General features: G+C 39.9%; 1 protein-coding gene across 2 annotated transcripts; it reads right to left on the reverse strand.

Annotated features, from left to right (window-relative positions):
- Positions 1 to 1,833: 1,833 nt before the first annotated feature.
- LOC115196798 (nuclear transport factor 2) lies at positions 1,834 to 17,492 on the reverse strand. Of its 2 annotated transcripts, none has more exons than XM_029757714.1 (5): positions 17,388 to 17,492; positions 15,650 to 15,771; positions 6,064 to 6,135; positions 5,806 to 5,904; positions 1,834 to 2,758 (listed from the first exon to the last, which is right to left on the reverse strand). In XM_029757714.1, exons 2-5 carry the CDS (start codon positions 15,746 to 15,748, stop codon positions 2,645 to 2,647), a joined length of 384 nt encoding a protein of 127 aa, XP_029613574.1. In that variant the 5' UTR covers positions 15,749 to 15,771; positions 17,388 to 17,492; the 3' UTR covers positions 1,834 to 2,644. The 2 variants fall into 2 exon arrangements, with proteins under 2 accessions (XP_029613574.1, XP_029613575.1); XM_029757715.1 differs by lacking the exon at positions 17,388 to 17,492 and adding an exon at positions 16,760 to 16,884.
- Between the last annotated feature and the right edge of the window lie 83 nt (positions 17,493 to 17,575).

Raw genomic sequence — 17,575 nt, forward strand, 5'->3', positions numbered from 1 at the left:
AAAGTACAAATAAAGAAACACCCTGTAATGAGTAGATGTACAAACTTTTGATTGGTACTATATCTATATATCTATATCTATATACATACATACATACATACATACATACATACATATATATATACACACACATACATACATACATACATACATATATATATACACACATACATATACACACACACACACACACACACACACACACACACACACACACACATATACACACACACAGTATAATTATGGTCAGTCAATCAAGAACATTTCAATTACTTTGCGAGTTTCTTCAAGTGCAGTCGCAAAAACCATCAAGCACTATGATGAAACTGGCTCTCATGAGGACCGCCACAGCAAAGGAAGACCCAGTTACCTCTGCTGCAGATGATAAGTTCATTAGAGTTAACTTCACCTCAGATTGCAGCCCAAATAAATGCTTCACAGAGTTCAAGTACCAGACACATCAACATCAACTGTTCAGAGGAGACTGTGTAAATCCGGCCTTTATAATTGAATTGCTGCAAAGAAACCACTACACCAATAAGAAGAAGAGACTTGCTTGGGCCAACAAACACGAGCAATGGACATTAGACCGGTGGAAGTCTGTTCTTTGGTCTGATGAGTCCAAATTTGAGATTTTTGGTTGCAACCACCATGTCTTTGTGAGAAGCAGAGTAGGTGAACGGATGATCTCCGCATGTGTGGTTCCCACCATGAAGCACGGAGGTGGTGGTGTGATGGTGCTTTGCTGGTGACACTGTCTGTGATTTATTTAGAATTCAAGGCACACTTAACCAGCATGGCTATCACAGAATTCTGCAGCGGTACACCATCCCATCTGGTTTGCACTTAGTGGGACTATCATTTGTTTTTTAACAGGACAATGACCCAACACACCTCCAGGCTGTGTAAGGGCTATTTGACCAAGGAGAGTGATGGTGCTGCATCAGATGACCTGGCCTCCACAACCACCTGACCTCAACCCAATTGAGATGGTTTGGGATGAGTTGAACAACAGAGTGAAGGAAAAGCAGCCAACAAGTGCTCAGCATATGTGGGAACTCCTTCAAGACTGTTGGAAAAGCATTCCAGGCAAAACTGGCTGAGAGAATGTGTGCAAAGCTGTCATCAAGGCAAAGGGTGGCTACTTTGAAGAATCTCAAATAAAAAATTGGATTTGTTTAACACTTTTTTGGTTACTACATGATTCATGTTATTTCATAGTTCTACAATGTAGAAAATAGTAAAAATAAAGAAAAATCCTTGAATGAGTAGGTGTCCAAACTTTTGACTGGTAATATAGGCTTCACTGTCCAAATACATATGGAGGGCAGAGTATACAACCATAATTGCTGTAAAAAAAATACCAAAATAAAAGGCATAATTTGATGTACGCCTGTTCCCCCTCCTGCAAAGCTTCTCCAAAAGTACTCTGATGGCAAAGTGCTCCCAATTGTCAAGAGCATCCTTCAATTCATTATTGGCTATTTATGCGGTATTGTCCAAAAAAAGACAGTTTAGGAGAAAGAAATTCGGAACCTTATGTCCATTTACACTGATAGGAACACCTGCTCTTTCCATGACAGACTGACCAGGTAAAAGCTATGATTCCTTATTGATGTCACTTGTTAAATTCTCTTGTGGATGAAGGGTTGGAGACAGGTTACATTTTGTCTGCATCTTGCTTGAGAAAATCAGTGATAGAGCAGATCATATAAAACACTGTGCTATAGAACTACTGACTAGAACCTAAATGGTTGTCCATAAAATGCCAAGACAATTAAAATAAGAGTGAGGAGGTAGGTGTAAGGAGAGAAAGGCAGAGGTACAATGAACTGAAATCATTAAGAAAAAGTCAACTTTTATTGTGTATCGTGGCTTTAGTATTCATTGTCACAGAGAGCAGTGAGCAGGAAATGGAAAACTTGCTGGTCTGAGGGGAGGGTGTCTTATTGACCATATTTTCTATGATTCTTTGGATCGCTGTAGCAACCTGATATGACAATGAATGTTAATATAAACTTAACAAAATAAGCTAAATATAGTTGTATACACCAAGGCAAGCCACAACACAAAGGTGAGTAAGAGAAAACAACAAGATCTAAGAAATGTTGAGTCCGAACATAAAACTAAAATGGAAGAGAAAATGGTGCAGGTACGTTGGTATATATTTTTTTCCTTTTCTGGCATCTTCAGATATTCAAGCTCCCCAGCATCATGCAGGTCAGCGTAGGACATTGTTTCCCAACTCCGGTCCTCACAAACCCCCAACAGCACACATTTTAGTTGTAGGCCCAGACAAAAACACCTAATTCAACTTATCAAGGGCATGATGATTAGTTGACAAGTAAAATCAGGTGTGCTTGTCCGGGGCAACAACAAAAATATGTAATGTTGGGGGTACTCGAGTACTGGAGTTAGGAAACACTGGCGTAGCGAACGAGACTGATGGTTCTGTGAGCTCTCAGCAAAGGAACACATCTCAATTCAGTTGGAGGCATGTAGCCTATGTGCCTGTAGGTCTCTGTGTTTGACATCTGGAATCCGGTGTAATTTCACTAACAGGTATGAAAGATACAGAGGGAAGGTTGGGCATTTAGGTGTCGTCAGCCTTCCCTCATATCCCTCCTGCACACCTCTGGTGTCCTTAGCCGAAATTGTGCAGCGCGAGCCGGAACATGTCATTGGTGCATACCCAAGCATCATTAATGTTTTTCAGGATGAAACTCTGATGAAATCCCATGATGGGGTCCTCATCGGCCTGTAACACAAAGACAGAGCTTAGTCAAGTCACAGTTCTATGGCTGTGAATCCAATCCACAGTTGGGTGCATCTCTGACAAGGGTTGATTTTGGCTGGGTCGAAGCAACACAAGCTGCTTGCACACAACAAACACATTCCCGTTACTCTACTATCCATTAACTTATCCGGAGTGGCCGCGTTGCTAAATTCTCTGGATGCCTCTTCCCGATTTGCTAAACAACCGAAGCTTCTGCACATGTGTGAGATTCTCTACTTTACACACAGTCTGTACTCGTTCGGCTGCCCGGAGAACAGGCTACTCTGGCGAATTTCAGTTATGATGGAGAATGGTGCTTGTTTAATCATGTTAGATCAAACCTGAATAAATGTTTGCAAGAGCACATAATGATTGTATTCTACATAACAGAACAGAATATAATAGCATTGTATAACGTTACTGTGAGACAAAAAACACCACCTAATTTGTTATGGATTTCTGGATGATTGTGCGAATGGTCGCATTTCTCTCTCATGCGGCCAAAACACAATAGCATGCGCCATAGGCAAAATATGTGCTTTGATTTCTTAACACAATCTGCAAATAAATTATCATTGTACATCATTTAAAACACTGTACATAATTAAAGATCTATACTGAACAAAAATATAAACGCAACATGTAAAAAGTGTTATATGAGCTAAAAGAAAGATCCCAGAAATGTTCCATATGTACAAAAAGCTTCTCTCTCTCACAGTTTGTGCACAAATTTGTTTTGAAGGAGTGTGCAAATGGCATGCTGACTGCAGCAATGTCCACCAGAGATGTTGCCAGAGAATTGAATGTTCATTTCTCTACCATAAGTCGCCTCCAACGCAGTTTACGTCCAACCGGCCTCACAACCGCAGACCACGTGTAACCACGCCAGCCCAGGACATCCACATCTGGCTTCTTCGCCTACGGGATCGTCTGAGACCAGCCACCCGGACAGCTGATGAAACTGTGGGTTTGCACAACCAAATACTTTTTGCACAAACTGTCAGAAACCATCTCAGGGAAGCTTATCTGCATGCTCGTCATCCTCACCAGGGTCTTGACCTGACTGCAGTTCAGCGTCGTAACCGACTTCAGTGGGCAATTGCTCACCTTCAATGGCTACTTGCGCGCATCACCTCATGTTTCAGCATGACAATGCACGGCCCCATGTCACAAGGATCCGTACAGAATTCCTGCAAACTGAAAATGTCCCAGTTCTTCCATGGCCTGCATAATCACCAGACATGTCACCCATTGAGCATGTTTGGGATGCTCTGGATTGATGTGTGTGACAGTGTGTTCCAGTTCCCGCCAATATCCAGTAACTTCACACAGCCATTGAAGAGGAGTGGGACAACATTCTACAGGCCACAATCAACAGCCTGATCAACTCTATGCATAGGAGATGTGTCGCGCTGCAAGAGGCAAATAGTAGTCACACTAGAAACTGACTGGTTTTCTGTTCCGCAACCTTACTTTTTTAGGTATCTGTGACCAACAGATGCATATCTGTATCCCCAGTCATGTGAAATCCATAGATTAGGGTCCTAATGAATTTATTTAAATTGACTGATTTCCTTATATGAACGGTAACTCAGTAAAATTTTTGAAATTGTTGCATTTATATATTTATTCAGTGTAAATGCATATTACCATGAAATTGACTTGAGGTAAAATGGTTGGCATGGACGTTTCACCAGTAAAATTTGAAGAATTATCATTCACAATTTACAGTGAGAAATGTGAAGGGAGGGTGAGCACAACAATGTGTTAAAGTAGAGGTAAAGAAACGCATGCGCGGAATGAGATAAACATTTCTTCTCTGGGGAAGAGGCTTCCAGGGGGAAGGGATGTGGGAGGAACGGGGCGGTTACAGTCAGTCTTGCAATTAGCCTCAGCCTAATTTATACAATCACACTGCTTGTGACAAACCCCAATTCCTGATCAGGCTATTCCAGTCAAACAGAGCACAAGCAGGTGTGAACAAGCACTAATGGAGATAGAGCCACAGACAAAAAGCAAGTAATCCCTTTAGGTGTCAGTGGAGACAAGGTTTACATAACTCTGTAAGGTTTACTGCTCAGTGATCATGATGGCATTGGCTCCTTCAAATTACACTTTTGTGTTCTAAAAAGCTTCTAACAATCAGCAGCTTGCAAGTTGAAGGTCCACAGTGACGGTCAGAGCTAGCATATAATGTCATTATTGCGGCTGAGACTAGTTGCGATAATTGGTCAATACTGAATGATTACCAGTCAAACAAGCCAGCCTTCACTATGATCTAGGTTCAGATTCAACAAACAAACCACATGGTTGTCCCAGTTTATAGGACATTTCCCCCCACTTTAACCAGAGTGTAAAAATATTATTTGGTGAGTAAATATATTTTTTAACTCCCTGAACACACTATGGTCTCTCGTAATCAAACTCCAGTATGAATACATCCCTCTATAGCATGAGATTAGTAAAAGCCCAACTGAACCATGGTCAGTCAGAACACAGATCCTTACTAAGTAAGGAGGGAGAAGATGGGGCATTAGACCACAGACAGGTCAAGGGTTGTGCTGGGCAAGCCTGAATAATTCATTGGTGCAAACCCAGGCATTGCTGTAATTGTTCAGCAAAAATGTATTCTAAAAGCCCAGGACCTGGTCATCATCTGCCTGACAGACAGACACATACAATAATATACAATAACCCTGACTTGTGAAGTACTTATCTACCTCACACACAAACATACCCTTATTGTTTATAACACAGGAAGGCCTGGTCCATGGCCTCTTCTATTTGATTAGGCAGATTAATAACAGCATAGCTTTTTATCAACTTGGTGAACAAATGGCTTGAAACTGTGGTGAAGCTGAACACAGATGTACCTAGCTGTGCATTTAACAATGAAGTTTGATCAAACAGACAGAACCGATACTCTTCATTTAAAGCAGGTGGGGATGTCTAGCATGCAAACTATTCAGCTGTTGGTTTAAGAAACTGGCAATATTGATTTTTACAGTGATAGAATGAAAGATACTTACTTTTAGTTGTCCTACTACCATACTCATTATGCAGCTGTCAGGGGTGGGCTGGTGGTCTTGTGCTGTTATACTGTGAGCAATTTTTAAGAAGGGGAGAGTCTGAAAAGAAGAAATAAGAAACATGACAGATGTATCAGAGACAAGCACATTCCACCAGGATGTCTACTGGATATCCTGTTGAATCAGTATACTCCTGTCATAGTATTGAGGTATTCCATTCTGTCATGCTCAGGTGAAATATTTTAAAATGTCACTCACAGAAAGTTTCTCGACAATCGCTGCCTTTCCCTGGAATTGCTGTCCTTCCCACGTAAGGCATGATGCATCAATCTGTTAAAAGGAAAAGCAGAGGATTGAGTTTGTCAGCAGGATGTGAGGTGTCCCGACTGCCAAATATTTTAAAAGCATGACTAACTTTTCTACGCATACTCAAGGGTGTGAGGGAATATGTAATAATTTAGGCAAGTGCCATGTGGAAGAATAGAAGAACGGGCTCTGCTGCTCTTATCTTATTCTTTGATGAAAATCAAATTGTTTGAGGCCAAATAAGATAGCAACAAAAAGCCTTCCAGTAATACATTTTCATTACGATGTAAATGAGTCAGCTTGTGCAGTTCTCCTTCCATCTAAAAATGTAAATTGTGGGTGATTCTCATGAAACCAGTTAACCATGGGAGCAATAAATTGACTTCAAACACCATAATACATCTGCAACAGTCAACTATCATTCTGAAGACTAAGATATCTAGTTCATGGCAGAGTGTATTATTTTAAATACATATCACATTTTCGTCTGAATTTAGCTAATTTTCACCCCAAATTCTCATTACCGAAATGCTTCATGATGAAAATCTCAGGTCATTTTATAAAATTTGACTTGCGAAAAACCTAACTTATTTGAATAAAACATTGTGCTGTAGTTTGTCCATAAATTATAAAAATGTTATACCATGTGAAGTTTACGTTAAACTTTTATATGTATTAGGTAAAAACACAGTCTGTGGACATCTTTCTCATTACCGTAAGAGTTTTTGTAAAAACTTAAAAATATTATTTAATAAGGTTGTATTAACCGATGATGCATCATCTAGAGTAGTCAGACAAGCACAAGCTTATTTAATTTCTTTACTTATGAAGAGGATTTTATTCTCAAACACACCCTTTACGACACTTGACCTTCACATTACCAAAATGACCAAAAACCTCAAATTGGGAAAAACTTAAGATAACCATTACCTCACCAACATGGAGGCATGAAGGGGCTTTGAAGATGTGGTCTATTGTTTGCGGACTCATAATGGCGGTCTCCTATTACTTGCAAATTGAACTAAGGGCCTCTCCTTACCATAACATTTTTAGGTCCGTTTCGGTAATGAGAACTAGAGGTCGACCGATTAATCGGAATGGCCGATTAATTGGGGCCGATTTCAAGTTTTCATAACAATCGGTAATCTGTATTTTTGGCCACCGATTTGCCTATTTTTTAATAAATATTTTTTAACTAGGCATGTCAGTTAAGAACACATTCTTATTTTCAATGACGGCCTAGGAACGGTGGGTTAACTGCCTTGTTCAGGGGCAGAACGACAGATTTTTACCTTGTCAGCTTGGGGATTCAATCTTGCAACCTTACAGTTAACAAGTCCAACGCTCTAACCACCTGCTTCACATTGCACTCCACGGGGAGCCTGCCTGTTACGCGAATGCAGTAAGAAGCCAAGGTAAGTTGCTAGCTAGCATTAAACGTATCTTATAAAGAACAATCAATCAATCATAATCACTAGTTAACTACACATGGTTGATGATATACTAGCTTATCTAGCCTGTCCTGCGTTGCATATAATCGATGCAGTGCGCATTCGCGAAAAAGGACGGTCGTTGCTCCAACTTGTACCTAACCATAAACATCAATGTCTTTCTTAAAATCAATACACATGTATATATTTTTAAACCTGCATATTTAGTTAATATTGCCTGCTAACATGAATTTCTTTTAACTAGGGAAAATGTGTCACTTCTCTTGCAACAGAGTCAGGGTATATGCAGCAGTTTGGGCCGCCTGGCTCGTTGCGAACTGTGAAGACTATTTCTTCCTAACAAAGACAGCCGACTTCGCCAAACGGGGGATGATTTAACAAAAGCGCATTTGTGAAAAAAAGCACAATCGTTGCACGACTGTACCTAACCATAAACATCAATGCCTTTCTAAAAATCAATACACAGAAGTATATATTTTTAAACCTGCATATTTAGCTAAAAGAAATCCAGGTTAGCAGGCAATATTAACCAGGTGAAATTGTGTCACTTCTCTTCCATTCATTGCACGCAGAGTCAGGGTATATGCAACAGTTTGGGCCGCCTGGCTCGTTGGGAACTAATTTGCCAGAATTGTACATAATTATGACATAACATTGAAGGTTGTGCGATGTAACAGGAATATTTAGACTTATGGATGCCACCTGTTAGATAAAATACGGAACGGTTCCATATTTCACTGAAAGAATAAACGTGATAGGTCATTAATATGGTCGAATCCAGAAACTAAGGCTTGTGTTTCTGTGTGTTATGTTATAATTAAGTCTATGATTTGATAGAGCAGTCTGACTGAGCGATGGTAGGACCAGCAGGCTCGTAAGCATTTCAAAACATCACTTTCGTGCGTTTTGCCAGCAGCACTTCGCAATGCATTGCGCTGTTTATGACTTCAAGCCTGTCAACTCCCAAGATTAGGCTGGTGTAACCGATGTGAAATGGCTAGCTAGTTAGCGGGTGCGCGCTAAAAGTGTTTCAAACGTCACTCGCTCTGAGACTTGGAGTAGTTGTTTCCCTTGCTCTGCATGGGTAACGCTGCTTCAAGGGTGGCTGTTGTCGATGTGTTCCTGGTTTGAGCGAGGAGGGACGGAAGCTATACTGTTACACTGGCAATACTAAAGTGCCTATAAGAACATCCAATAGTCAAAGGTATATGAAATACAAATCGTATAGAGAGAAATAGTCCTATAATTCCTATAATAACCACAACCTAAAATTTACCTGGGAATATTGAAGACTCATGTTAAAAGGAACCACCAGCTTTCATATGTTCTCATGTTCTGAGCAAGGAACTTAAACGTTAGCTTTCTTACATGGGACATATTGCACTTTTACTTTTTTCTCCAACACTTTGTTTTTGCATTATTTAAACCAAATTGAACATGTTTCATTATTTATTTGAGGCTAAATTGATTTTATTGATGTATTATATTAAGTTAAAATAAGTGTTCATTCAGTATTGTTGTAATTGTCATTTTTACAAAAAATAAAAATATTTTAAAATCGGCCGATAAATCGGTATCGGCGTTGAAAAATCATGGCTCAGTTGGTAGAGCAGGTCGGCCTGTGGCTCAGTTGGTAGAGCACGGTGTTTGCAACGCCAGCATGGTGTGTGCAACGCCAGGGATGTGGGTTCGATTCCCACGGGGTCCAGTACAAAAAAATAAAATAAAAATGCATGAAATAGTGAATGCATACACAAGGGTGTATGCATTCACTACTGTAAGTCGCTCTGGATAAGAGCGTCTGCTAAATGACTAAAATGTAAATATGTAAATGTAACCTTCATTTCGGTAATGATAATAAGCTATTTCTAATGTATAGTCAATGGGTGCGCTGTGCTGGTAACTTGTATTATTTACTAGGACCACAGCTTAAAGCTATTGTATAGACTTTTTTGTAAAACATCTATTATTTAACTAAGGTTGTCAAGAAATATGGGTGTAAAACAGCATTTAATTTACTTAAAGCCACAATCTGTTGTTTGTGCTTCAGCGAAGACCAACCCCTCCACTTAAAGGAGGATATCCCCCGTTTTCCCATGTGTACATGTTTTAGCACTTGCTCCATATCCCACATATTTCAATATTTTATAGCAGGGGTTAAAGTTAAATTCATTTCTTCCTGGTATGGACCTGCTTTAGGTGCACGCGCTTGCACACACATTTTTTTAATGGGCCTAATCATAGAATTACATATAGGAATCCCTATCAATTCAATAGGATCTCTGTGGGCCTAGTTGTAAAGATTTGTCATTTAACTTTTAAAAATGTATACCTTTTATTGTGGCATAAACACAATCACTCATGGTGTTTTCATCTGATACAATCACTTCAAAGGGCTCCTTTACGAGGCCACCTGCGCACATTCACCCACTCACATTTAACCATGGAAAGAAGTCTGGGAATATGACTGAATATAAAGAGTCTAGTTATTCCCTCGCAAGGCAATAAAACAAGCAAAATGCCAGTACAGGGACAAGGTGGAGTTGCAATTCAATGGCTCAGACACGAGACATATGTGGCAGGGTCTACAGGAAATCATGTACTACAAAAAGAAAACCAGCCACGTCACGAACACTGACGTCATGCTTCCAGACAAACTAAACACCTACTTTGCCCGCTTTGAGGACAATACAGTGCCATCGTCGCGGCCTTGCTAACAAGGACTGCACCCTACCTCTCCGTGGCTGAGGTGAATAAAACATTTAAACGTGTTAACCCTTGCAAGGCTGCTGGCCCAGACGGCATCCTTAGCCGCGTCCTCAGAGCATGTGCAGATCAGCTGGCTGGTGTTTTTACGGACATATTCAATCACTCCCTATCCCAGTCTGTTGTCCCCACATGCTTCAAGATGGCCATCATTGTTCCTGTACCCAAGAAGGCAAAGGTAACTGAAATAAATGACTACCGCCCCGTAGCACTCACTTCTGTCACCATGAAGTGCTTTGAGATACTAGTCAAGGATCAAATCACCTCCACCCTACACCCACTTCAGTTAGCATTCCGCCCCAACAGGTCCACAGACGACGCAATCTCCATCACACTGCCCTATCCCACCTGGACAAAAGGAATACCCATGTAAGAATGCTGTTCATTGACTACAGCTCAGCATTCAACACCATAGTACCATCCAAACTCATTATCAAGCTGGAGGCCCTGCGTCTCAACCCCACCTTGCGCAAATTGGGTCCTGGACTTTCTGACGGGTCGCCCCCAGGTGGTGAAGGTAGGAAACAACATCTCCACTTCACTCAACACCCTCAACACTGGGGCCCCACAAGGGTGCGTGCTCAGCCCCCTCCTGTACGCCCTGTTCACCCACGACTGCGTGGCCATGCACACCTCCAACTCAATCATCAAGTCTGCAGACGACACAACAGTAGTAGGCATGATTACCAACAACGACGAGACAGCCTACAGAGAGGAGGGGAGGGCACTTGGAGTGTGGAGTCAGGAAAACAACGTCAACAAAACAAAGGAGATGATTGTGGACTTCAGGAAACAGCAGAGGGAGCACCCCCCTATTCACATCGAAGGGACAGCAGTGGAGAAGGTGGAAAGTTAAGTTCCTCGGCGTACACATCACAAACAAACTTAAAATGGTCCATCCACACAGACAGTGTGGTGAAGAAGACGCAACAGCGCTTGTTCAACCTCAGGAGGCTGAAGAAATTTGGCTTGTCACCCAAAACCCTGAAACTTTTACAGATGCACAATCGAGAGCATCCTATCGAGCTGTATCACAGCCTGGTATGGCAACTTCTATGCCCACAACCGCAGGGCTCTCCAGAGGGTGGTGCAGTCTGCACAACATATCACCGTGGGCAAACTACCTGCCCTCCATGACACCAACAGCATCTGATGTCACAGGAAGGCCAAAAGGATCATCAAGCACATCAACCACCCTAACCACTACCTGTTCACCCCGCTACCATCCAGAAGGTGAGGTCAGTACAGGTGCATTAAAGCTGGGACCGAGAGACTGAAAAACAGCTTCGATCTCAAGGCCATCAAACTGCTAAACAGCAATCACTAAGTCAGAGAGGCTGCTGCCTCCATTGAGACCTAATCACTGGCCACTTTAATAAATGGATCACTAGTCACTTTAAACAATGCCACTCTAAATAATGGCACTTTAATAATGTTTACATATCTCACATTACTCATATCACATGTATATACTGTATTTTATACCATCTACTGCACCTTGCCTATGCCGCTCGGCCATGGCTCATCCATATACTTAGATATTGTCATTCACCCCTTTAGATTTGTGTGTATTAGGTAGTTGTTGGGGAATTGTTAGATATTACTGCAGTGTCGGAACTAGAAGCACAAGCATTTCACTACACTTCCATTAACATCTGCTAACCATGTGTGTGATAAATAAAAATGTATTTGACATATTTCCAGCATCCAAACAGTGGTGAATGGATAGAGACATCTGTTACACAAAACACCAAAAAGTGTCAGGACATTTGCGTTTGTCATTAGGTCAGAATTTACGCGTCAACTGCTGTGCACGTATGTCTCTGTGTCGACCACTCATCTCTGCCTTGGCATTATGTTCATTCACAAATTTGATGCCTCTGACATGCAGCCTATTTTTCTTGATATTTTGTTTTAAATATTGTAATAGGCTCATGTTTTACCGGTACTGCGTACCCTCACAATTTATTTTGCCAGGATGCTGTACCGCCTTACTTTCTCCCCTGCTTTACAGGCATATCATGTTATTCCATTTGTCCATGGGATGAAATTCAATTTAGCCTAGGTATTTTGGCCTAGGTACAGTGGGTGAACTGCCTTGTTCAGGGGCAGAACGACAGATTTTTACTTGTCAGCTCGGGGATTCGATCTTGCAACCTTCTGGTTACTAGTCCAACGCTCTAACCACTAGGCTACCTGCCGCCCCAATTTTCTAAATACCTATTTTTGTCAATTGCATTAAGATCAGGGATGTTAGTATTATGCGAGTCATTTGGGCTTAACAAATGACACTGTTTGATGATGTATTGTGTAACTGAATATCTAATAGAGCTCAGTACAGTTTTTCAATGGCAAACTATGCAACACTCATTACCGAAACATGCATTCTCATCTCTGAAACCTTATCATTATTGTAATGCACCAATATTTAGGAAATATATTTTAAAAAACACATTTCAGTAATTTTGCATTAATCTGATAGTGTGCCCTTTGTTCTTTATCCAAATATCTGTACATAAAAATAACACATACACAAGCAATTACGACAAAAAACAATATTCAGAAAAGGTTGTGTTGCGGTAATGAGAAATCACAAAATTATTGTTTATAATTACATATTTCAATGTTTAACACTGGCCTTTTGATTAGGAGAGCAATGTTAAAAAATATTAGAATTGTATTTGTTTAAGACTTTTTGGAACTTCGGAAGCTATATTTTGCGTTGGTAATTGAGAAATTTGTGGTAAAATCAGAGGTGAAAGTAAAGCAGTACAGTCCAAAATAAATACTGGGCATACGCTGTACCAGTAAAACATAAGCCTATTACAATAATATATATATATATATATATATATTTTTTTTTTACTTGTTTGGGGGACAATTACACCACTATTTATCATTACCGCATGTCAGAGGCAGGAAATATTTGTGAATGAAAACAGGTGGTATAGCCTACGTTCCAAAATGCGATGTGGTTTGACGAGAACACTGAAATTATGCCAAGGCAGAGAAGAGTGGCCGACTAAGAGGCGAGCACGGACAGCAGTGGACACATCAATTCTAGCCTAATGACAATCGGCAAATGTCATTAGACTTCTTGGTGTCTTGTGTAACAGAGGTCTCTTTCCATTCACCACTGTTTGGAGGCTGGAAATATGTTGCGAGTGGATGATGGTGCGCAGGTAGCCTAGTAAAGGAGCCCTTTGAAGCAATTGTTTGACAAATCAGATAAACACAACCAGTCATGATGTTTTCATGCCACAATAAAAAAAGGTAATACATTTTAAAAGTTAAATGACAAATCTTTATGACCAGGCTAACAGAGATCGTATTGAATTAATAGGAATTCTATATGTACACTACCGTTCATAAGTTTGAGGTCACTTAGAAATGTCCTTGTTTTTTAAAGAAAAGTACATTTTTTGTCCATTAAAATAACATCAAATTGATCTGAAATACAGTGTAGACCTTGTTAATGTTGTAAATGACTATTGTAGCTGGAAACAGCTCTTCAGTTTCTTTGCAATTTCTCGCATGGAATAGCCTTAATTTCTTAGAACAAGAATAGACTGACAAGTTTCAGAAGAAAGTTCTCTGTTTCTGGTCATTTTGAGCCTGTAATCAAACCCACAAATGCTGATGCTCCAGATACTCAACTAGTCTAAAGGCCAGTTTTATTGCTTCTTTAATCAGAACAGTTTTCAGCTGTGCTAACATATTTGCAAAAGGGTTTTCTAATGATCAATTAGCCTTCTAAAATGATAAACTTGGATTAGCTAACAAAACGTGCCATTGGAACACGGGAGTGATGGTTGCTGATAAATGGGCCTCTGTACGCCTATGTAGATATTCCATTAAAAATCTGCCGTTTCCAGCTACAATAGTAATTTACAACATTAACAATGTCTACGCTGTATTTCTGATCAATTTGATGTTATTTTAATGGACAATGTTTTTTGCTATTCTTTCAAAAACAAGGGCATTTCAAAGTAACCCCAAACTTTTGAACAGTAGTGTATGTTGCTGAAGTTAGCTAGCTTGGTTAAAATGGTGGTACTTAAGTACCATACCGGGAAGAAATAAAATATACTTTCACCCCTGGGTAAAATGCATAATATCTGATCAAATACAAAACAATAATTATGAAATGGATACCTACAGATCCGATTCTTAGTGATCCAAGAAGAATAATAGAGAAAGATGTGTTTATGTGGCAGTTTCATGAGAATCACCCTGCTACCAATAGGGGGCACACAAACAATACACTGAATCAAGAATGCTCACTAAGCAGAATGTAAAGAAAAGGGCACAAACAACAACTTGCTTGTTCTCACGATTGATAAATGGACATTACAATTATTTGAGCAGCTTAAAATATGTTACTATATGCTGTATATTACACATCTTATTGAAATATATTATGCTTCAGCTTGTAAGTGTCCAAGTAGTATGCATATTTGCATGTCCTCCACAGTCTAACTTGATGCTTCCGACCCTGTTTCTTTGGCCCAAAAAGTTCCTCAGATGAATGCTTGTCAAAACTTGTTTGATCTAGCATCAGTCTCTGAAAGACATAAACCAAGTAAAGGTTTGAACAGTTACATTGAAATAAGGAAAGACTACGATACATGTATTGATTTAACAATCTTTACTTTGGTTAGCGTTTTGGATAGAGTTATCAGGGAGCATTCGCTCACAGGAATGGAGATATGATACACTACTTTTCTATTTGAATAACAGCTGAACCTTACATTAACAAATATTTAATGAATTGTTGAAAATCATTACTGAATGAGTCATTACAGATGCAGAGGTGGAGGATAGACAGTTGAAGGTGGAATAATGGGGCATTCATGTGCTCATAGGAACTGGGAAGTCCTAAGTCCGACATGATTGTGTTCTGGAACTGTTAAAGTCGGAACAATTCTTCAACCAACAATATTTTTAGCTAGCTTGATAAGATAGCTAATGTTGCTAATAATAAAGTTAGCTAGCTTGGTTAACATTGACAATATGGTCAAACTAGCAACATTATCCACATTAATAATTTTGTAATGGTCAAAAACGGATGTTGTCATCCTTTGGTTGAAAGGTGAAAAGTTATTGGTGAAAAGTTGCAACTTGGGTAACAACATTTTCTCAGTTTCCCATTTGTAATGCCCACTTGGGAGGGTTATTCAAGTGAAACTTCCCATTCCTAACTCGATACTTCCAATAACTCCCGACAGCACGTGAACGGTCCATAAATACAAGGGGCTGACAACAGGACAGAGAAACTATGATAAATATTCATTAGTACAGATTCACATTCTGAGACTCACATATATTGCTCCAAGCTGGGTCCTGTCAGTGTCAAAGAGCTGGTAGTAATGTTGTACAAAGCTGGATCCTATCTGTTCCCAAATTGGCTTTTCCCCCATTCTGAATCACCTGGCAACAAGCACTAGTGGAAGAGACAATCTTATGAGTATAGACAATCCAATGATATAAACTAAACTCAATAAATCTGGTCAAGAAAGACCAGGTAGAGCAGGGGTTGTCAACAGGTGATTTTTGAAGTTATTTATTGTATTGTTTTGTTAAAAAAATAATAATAAAGAAACTAAAATAACCAGGAATTCAGCCCAAAATGTGTTTAATTTAGGAAGTCGATTCCCAAGTATCCCCCCAGGTATGAAATTATTGTTATTTTCAAATACAATATATTTTCAGGGTTAGTTTTAGTCAATTTGCAGTATACAAATTATATTATGAGTGCACGTACATAATTATCCATGATCTGCCCTACCCTACAGACATATGCAGGGTATGCAAAGAGTGTCTGTAGGAAAAATCTTTTGGAATTCAGTGCTTCAACAATACATTCACAGCACAAAAAAACACTGTACATGCGCTCCTAAAAAACAACAACACTGTAGATAGTGTATTATGCTTTGGGTATTTTTCCAGTTACACCCAGATGGTGTTCATACCTATCCTGACCATACTATTTAACGTTAGTTGGTCTTGTTTTGATAAGTGCGACATCAATGACACCAGCGCGTGTCATGTGTCTCGTCTCCCCCACGCACGATAACTTTATACGAGGCTTGCATACCAAAGTTATTCACATGAACCTAGTAAATACTCCTCCATTATAGTCATACTTCTCGGACTATAATTACAAAAATGTTATATCCAATCGTTTGACATTTCAGAGATTAGCTAGATAAGTCTAGTTCAAAGTGTTTTATTTTAGTTACCTACCAAGTCATACCAGCTAGCTAACGTTACTAGTAACTAACTTTCCCTGTGACCGTACGCTGACTTCTAAATGGACAGCAAACTACTTCACACAGTCCGCTCAATACGTTAGTTGAGTTAGAATGTCATCATAAACAATTTTGTCGGGGTCTTTTGGCTGAACTCGCCAACCAAACTGGCTAACTCACGGTTTATAGCTCCTCTGCTAAACTCAACGATTTACGAACGAGTTGAGCAGCGACGACTACGGGCAGACTAGAGCTCCGACGTCACAAAACGACTGATTTCAGCACCCAAATAGCCCGTAATTACACAGAACAATGGAGCGGAATGTCGGGATGTTCCCTGGGAGCTGAAATGAGTTGTTTTGATTTAAACTTCACTGTATGTGACGTTGGAGCGCGAGTTCGCCCACACTAGTCAACGATTGAGTTGAGCGGCGAGTTTAATAGGCTAGGTTCATAGATAGCTAGCATAGGCAAGGCTAATAGCAAAGATCAAACGTTGGTTGTCTGGCTAGGTAGCAGTCCTGTATTGCTTATCTAATAAAATATAATCAGGGCTCTAAAAAAACACAAATGGAATGGCACGTGGTTTCGGCTGCTAAAAATACATTTTGAAGCCTTTTTTTTTTGACCGGGCCCAGACAGAACATAGGCGTGTCTTAGTTAGCACTTTTGGTGAGCCAGCGCCTGTCAAAAAAAGGTATAATCAACTAATTCAGTCTAAAAGATAATACGATACTGTTGTTGCCAGAAGGCCATTTTTTTTTCATTCAATATATCATGAAACGCTTTATACAAACAAACAACTTACCGCGGACCCAAAACCCGTGCCCAGGCTCCCAGTTATGGCGATTACCCCAGTTTATGGCGCATGCTCAGGACAATAATCTGTCCTAATGCTATGCGGGAAAGGGAACTGAAGTTCTTCAATCTATACGGCTGGTAGGTTTTAGATTTTCCACAAACACACACTTTTTTTTTTAAACACACTTCCCTCTT

Source organism: Salmo trutta, chromosome 7 (genome assembly GCF_901001165.1).
Source record: "Salmo trutta chromosome 7, fSalTru1.1, whole genome shotgun sequence".
Classification (NCBI taxonomy): Eukaryota; Metazoa; Chordata; class Actinopteri; order Salmoniformes; family Salmonidae; genus Salmo; species Salmo trutta.